We start from the raw sequence: 6,876 nt of genomic DNA on the forward strand, positions 1-6,876 counted from the left end.
TGTGGTCAGAGAGGGGCCCCGCCATAAACTGGGCCCTGGAATGTGTTGTCCACTACACCTAGTTGCTTATTAGCATGCCTGTTATTAACATATTGGCTGTTTACTACCCAATACCTTAACAATGTAACATAACAACGTTAATAACTTAACAATGTCCTTAACAAGCAGCAAATTAGGGGTTTATTGAGGCAAAAGTCATAGTTAATGGTTAGTTAATGGTGAGAATTGGACCTTAAAATGAAGCGTGATCAATAAAACCTATGATGAAAGGTGGCTGGTGAGCACAAATTGTTTATTCTAAAATAAAATATCATAAAATAAAAATAAAAATGTAAATTATAATAATAAAAAAAAACTGTCCCAAAATATTAGCAAATGTCTGAATTAAAAATAAAATGTTTCATTTCTGCACAGCTAGAGGCACTAAACAATACTGCATAAAATGACTTATTTCACACACTCCACTCGCTTGTAAGGAAGTCATTCAAGTTCAGATCCAGCTTGGGCCAATTCCCAGTCCTGTTATCCATCTCTTCTGTATAATTTTTTGTCTGTTCTTTCACCGTCTCTATTAATAAAATGCGAGAGTGAATGAATTAATTAAAATGAAATTATTTTAATTTCATTAAAATAAAATGAAAGACTCAGATTCACGCTGCATGACTGAGTCTGTAAATAATTCAGCCCACTTCAGCATTGTGTCTCCACCTCGTCCAGTTCTGCATCACTAGCTATTTTTCCATCACTCTGTTTCAATGCGCATTTTGAATTATCGGTATAGTTTTTGACTTGTGCGAAAAAGGGTTAATGTGAATAATGGGAGATGGAAACGCATCTGCCGAATAAATTCCTCCAAGTGCATCAAAAAACTCATGTGATTTGCGGGATGGGACGGCATAACTTGACTAACCAGCGGACCGATCTCGTTGCACAGCATCTGAAATGTTGATCATACTGAAATTCCTGAGCAAAGTCTGTCATCAAAATATTTCTGTATAATTGCCTTCAGAACTCTCTTACACGACTACATTCCCAAACAGCAGGCATCCACCTCTGAAAGCAATGTCCGCATTTATTGTGCTTTGTCTGCTCACTCTGAGGTGCAAGTAATTTATTATATATGCCCTTGATTCCACCAAATGCCAATGAAAATTTCAGGTGGAAGTCAGACAGTCTTGATTGAGGGGTGCCACGGCCCAATCCATCAAAAGATGTGTCACAGCTGCAGGGATATTGAAATGCCCACCAGCGACTTTAAGAAATAATCTCTGAATCTATTTTTTCCTTTTCCCTCTTGGGATGTCATCCTCAAGCACGAGGCTACAGGAAGAGCATTTAACATGCACAGCTAATGAGCTGCTCAAGATGAAAACTATCATGTTCAAGCAGAAGAGAAAATAATGACTCAGTAGTGTTTACAGGTAAGATCACAGCGGATGCATTAAATCTGATCCCAGACCTGCTCTAAACTCAGGAACCTTGACATAAACAGCGTTCGCGATGGGGCCGCATTCAAACGCTGTGTGGCCTGTGGTAAACGCTTTCCTTGAGACGTTTCTCAGAGACTGTCTCCATTGCCACAATACCACCCTCTGCACTTCAGCGGTGCCAAAGAACATGCTGAGATATTGGAGCTATTGTGTGAAATACTCCCGCTTCCCTTTTCAGGACCAACCGCATGGGTTAGGCGCTTCTTGCTTCACAATCAGCAGCCGTTACAAAGCCTGTTGCCGCTCCCGACGGCGTGGGCACTTAACCCGAATCCCTCCAGCTGTGTAAGTGGCTCCAGCTGTCCTGGAGTCCTGGCAGACACAAGCTTCTTCCAGCCAGGCAAAATGCAGGCTGGATCTTCGCCAGGCTGCCCCAGGACCTCGGTCACCACTCGCTTTGCTTTTATCAAGACCATGGTTGCGAGGCTTTCCCACATTTACACAGCGAATGGTAACCCACCTACAGTGGATGTGAGTGTCAAAAATCTCAACATTTTGTTTATATGGGTTTTTATACTGCAAAACTGGTGGCTGTCGCTCTGGCACAGCCGTGTCAATGTGAAATATAATGTTGAATTTACAGACTCTAAGAGTTGCTGTCAACTGGTGAAAAATCTGACCGTGCAGAATTTGAAGAAACAGTTCTTCAGCAGTTCTTCACCATTTGGGGAATTGCCATAATGGAGGTACTAAGTCAGGCAGGTAATAGAAGTCATAATAGTTTCACCGTGAAAAAAAAAGACTCAGCAAAAAAAGGTGGGAACAAACCTTTAGGTGGAAATTGCAAAGTAGGAGAAGCAGCAGACAGCAATGGAACAATGGCTATTTAGATCATAAACATACCCGGATAAATTGATCATGGCATTCCTGCCACTTTGTTTTTATGATGATGACTAAGAAAACTTTTTAGCATTCTCTTTAAGAGACATCCAAAGCTAAAAATGCAATGCTTAAACAATGACATCACAGCTCATTAGCATATCATTAGCAAATCACATGATTACAGAGTCAGCTTCTCACTGTTCACACAAATGTATGAATGCAGTAAAAAATGGTCACATCTTTAAACTAGGATATTTTGTATATGTTTTGCATATATATTTCCCCTCTTTTAATATTAAAAGGGAAATGTCAAAGCATAATGTGATTGAACAGAAATCTAGGAATAGACTACATTTTCTATTTAAAAATTATAAAAATATCAATAATATTAGATTTTTGTCATATTTTGCTCTATTTTCAGCACAAACATCATTAAAATTTAAGATGTTTGGAAATTTAGATGAGAAGCAGTCCATAAGATATTTATTTTAACCCACTGGTGTTTTTTTATTATTATTAAGCACAAATGTAACAACATTCAGTGAGATTTATGCTCAAAACTAGCAATTTTGTGTCCAGCTGTAATTCAACACACAAGGTTACATCTAAGAGATCCATTTCCTAATCCTAGTAAAAAAGTTATATATTTCAAATACAGTACATTTATTTCATACTAAGTATAGTTCAAATCAGTTAACATATTTACTGACATATTTACTCAAGACTTATATATAATTATATATATATATATATATATATATAATATATAATTAAACTTTATTTGGAGTACTACTTGTGCACAATGTACATTTGTTAATATTAAGCCTAAATGTGTTTTAATGTCACTATTGATTAGGATTGTATGATCTTTGAATAATATCGGTATTTAAATGAATTTATTTAATATTTAAATACAATTTAAATATCTATTTAAAATACATTTAAAGTGTACCTAAAGTATGCTTCCACTTTAAGCTAGTGCACTGTAAGCTAGTTATATTTTGTTGGCAGGGCCTATGAGTTCCCTTACCTTTAGTTTCTTCACATTCACACAGGGATCATTAGAGAAACTCTCAGTGTCTGCAATCTGGATGTCTGCCTTCTCCAGCTCATTGGTCAAATCATTCCGCACCTGTCAGAGTGAGAGAGAGAATGAGTGAGAGAGGGAACTTGAAATGAAAGAGAACTGAATGAAAGCAGAGTTTGTGGATAGCGAACCACCCAGAAAAGTACCCAGTCAAAGGCAGCACTCCCTTGCTCTGATACATGTCTCAATTCACTCTAATCTCCTGCAGATCTGACTTTCCCCCTGCATCCCAATCAGCCTGGAGCATCCGTGGAACTCTTTCCTCCAGAGGTCCCACTGGGCTTTGGATAAAACATGACTCCAACCAGCTCTGCTCCCCACAGACTTCATCCATCCATTTGAAAAATGGAACAGTTCCTTGCAAATAAAGTCTCAATACCTCCCGCCCTCCACAAAGATTTATGGCGTGAGAATCAAAGCATGTACTATATTGAGCTCCGGTGTATTGTGTAACATAAAAGGATCTTTTCATACTCTCAAATCTATCGCTCCAAAAATTCCAACCCATTGATTGACAAGACATTTGGGTCACACATATCACCCAAAAATTCACGTGAACATGGGCCAAAATCAAAATATGTTGTGCTGTTTAAGATCACAAGTACAGTACAGTACATGGTAAAAGACTCTCATAGAAGCTTCATCTTTAAACTCGTTCTTTTTAAATGCAGTCATACACATTAAGATGGACATCTTTTTCCTGTTGCGTCATTATTTTTGTCAGCATCTCATACCATAACTACTGTGTTTTAAAGATGTCTTTAAAAAAAGAAGTACTCAGGTTTGTTTGATGTCGCAGTTTAGTTCATTTGGATAATGTGAACCCTGTTTTCTGAACATGGATATACACCCACAAACTGAACCCGATTCTGCCTAAAAAGGGTGGTACGGTTCATCTGAACTCTGGTACGATTCATAGTAAATCACAGAACTGAACCATTACTGATGATGTACTGTAAGAATTGGTCAAACAGCTTTGTATTTATGATTTCTCAATCACTTTCCTGACAATGTGACTGACGCACTGCAAGCAGAGAGAATTTGTATCTCATTTCTACTCGCCTTCAGCAGAAATGGACTCCTGTGTTCTTTTGAAACTTTACATTACATTTGTGACAAATAGATCCATGTGTTGTTCTGTACTGGTGCTTTGGAAACAAAACCAGATTTTCATAATACAAAATACAAAAGTGGGAAGAGCACTAATCAAGCTAATACTTTTATTATAAATTAATACTTTTATTCAGCAGTGATTGACTGAATTGTTCAAAAGTGACAGCAAAGACATTTAGAAAGTTACAAAATAATTTATATTTCAAACAAATGCTGTCCTTCTGAACTTTCACTTGAAAATCCTGAAAAAATGGTATCACAGTTTCCAAAAAATATTAAGCAACACGAATAATAAGATGAAATGTTTTTTGAGAACCAAATCAGCATATTAGAATGATTTCAGATGGATCATGTATATATTCATTATATTTCATTCAAATTGAAAACAGTTATTTTAATTTGTAATAATATTTAAATATTTGGCAAATATACATATTTAGATCTGTTAAAACATGCTTTGTATGATGGCGATCTCTATCAGCTGACCACTTGATCAACCGAGACGGATGTTAAAACCAGGATAAACAGGCTCTGCGGGCTAATTTACCATAAATCTGACATTATTCTCCATCTCACCCGGATACGCAAAGCCACCTAGGCATGCTGGATAAATGCCCACAATTTAATGTTTTAAAATGGAGACCATTGTGCAGTTTTCAACACGACCTATTTATATATGTATTTTTTATTTGAATAAAGAGGCCAAAAGGGTTTTATGTACAGTGGCACCCCAAAATGTTAGTGACCAAATAAATTTTAGGACAACTACACTGTAAAGACTAAAATTATATTTTGAAACTGTTAAAAAATAAATAAATAAATATATACACACACACACACACACACACACACACACACACACACACACACACACACACAGTATACATATAAAGCAAATATTATATTTTGCAATTGTGAAATTCACTAGCAATTTCTGAGTGTCCACTGAGTGTCCACAATTTTTCCAGTGTCCACTGACAGTGTGGAATCAATATTAATAATATTAATATAATTTTTTTGCAGTGTTGTTATTGTTCTCTAAACACAAAACTATTAAAATGTTTTCTGTTAATTGAAATAAAGCCGAAATAAAATACAACTTTAAATAAAAAAATGTAAATTAAAAATAGAAAATTCTAAAATTAAATGAAAACAAAAATTAGAAATGTTGTTTGGCAACTAACTGAAATAAAATAAGTTCATGTTGAAGTACTAAAATTACTAAAAATAAAAAATGCAATCAAAATAAGGCTAAATAGAAATATAAAAAAAACAAGAATGACCAAATCGACTAAAATGACAAAAGCACAACAGAATTACTAAAAGTTAAATTTAAATTAAAAATGAATATACAGTATATACTGTACTGTATATATATATATATATATATATATATATATTCAAATATTACTAAATAGTATAATAGTGCATAAATACTAAATTAACACTAAAAAGGCATTTTTTTGTAAATTTAATTAATTGGCATTAGCTTTAGCTTCAGCATTAGCTGAACTCCCCACTTTCCAAAAGTGATCCTTTTCTTTGCATCACAGATATCCAGCAGTCATCATAACTCCAAGCAGTAATATGGTCTCTTTAGAGCTGCTAGGACTGTAGATGATGAATTAACAGGACTAGCGTGGGTCACAGCTTGTTGTGTCACTGCTTTATTTTTCCCTCTTTTTCTAAACCCACAGCAGTCCATCATCAGCAACATTTCGGTGCTGCTCAGGTCCTCGTGCGGCTGAGCGGCGTGTGTCTGTAATTGGCTGCATTTGGAGATATATAGGCAGGTGTGTGAATGTCAGCTGGGATCTGCTCTTTGATTCTGACAGCACAATGAGGTCTGACCGAGGACAGTGCCCTCATAATGTGACCCACCACTGACAAATTTCATCTGGATATGGGCACAAGCTAATATTATTTCAACTCAGATTTGAAGAGCTGTTCAGAGATTAATTTTTAATTGTTTTTAAGGGTATACTTTTTTTTGAATTGTGTTAATTAACTGGATTTTTACACACATGCTATAATTATTTGTCAGGATGTTGCTATGGGGTTGCTAAAATATTTAGAGTAGCTTTTAGTGTATTGATAAAGTTTAGGAATGGTTTTGTGGTTGCTAATGTGTACTAGGTGTTTGCTAGGATGTTCTGAGTGGTTGCTATGTTGTTGCTTCTGATTGTCATAATTGCGAGAGAAATAGTAAGATTACTTATTTTTATTATTTTTATTTTTATATTAATTTAATAATTTTATTTTTTATATAATTTTTTTATGCAATAATTTTCGTTTTAAATGAAGAAATCCTTTTCTTAATTCTGAAATAATTTTCATAAAATACAGCTTTATATATATATATAT

General features: G+C 35.2%; 1 protein-coding gene across 1 annotated transcript in view; it reads right to left on the reverse strand.

Annotated features, from left to right (window-relative positions):
- gabbr2 (gamma-aminobutyric acid (GABA) B receptor, 2) overlaps positions 1 to 6,876 on the reverse strand; it is a 228,996-nt gene that overhangs the window by 75,942 nt on the left and 146,178 nt on the right. Inside the window, exon 4 of the mRNA XM_016462856.1 lies at positions 3,343 to 3,444. Within this exon, the coding sequence (XP_016318342.1) occupies positions 3,343 to 3,444 (102 nt within the window). The remainder of the gene's footprint in view (positions 1 to 3,342; positions 3,445 to 6,876) is intronic.

The sequence above is a fragment of the Sinocyclocheilus anshuiensis genome, unplaced genomic scaffold (genome assembly GCF_001515605.1).
Source record: "Sinocyclocheilus anshuiensis isolate Anshui unplaced genomic scaffold, SAMN03320099.WGS_v1.1 scaffold913, whole genome shotgun sequence".
Classification (NCBI taxonomy): domain Eukaryota; kingdom Metazoa; phylum Chordata; class Actinopteri; order Cypriniformes; family Cyprinidae; genus Sinocyclocheilus; species Sinocyclocheilus anshuiensis.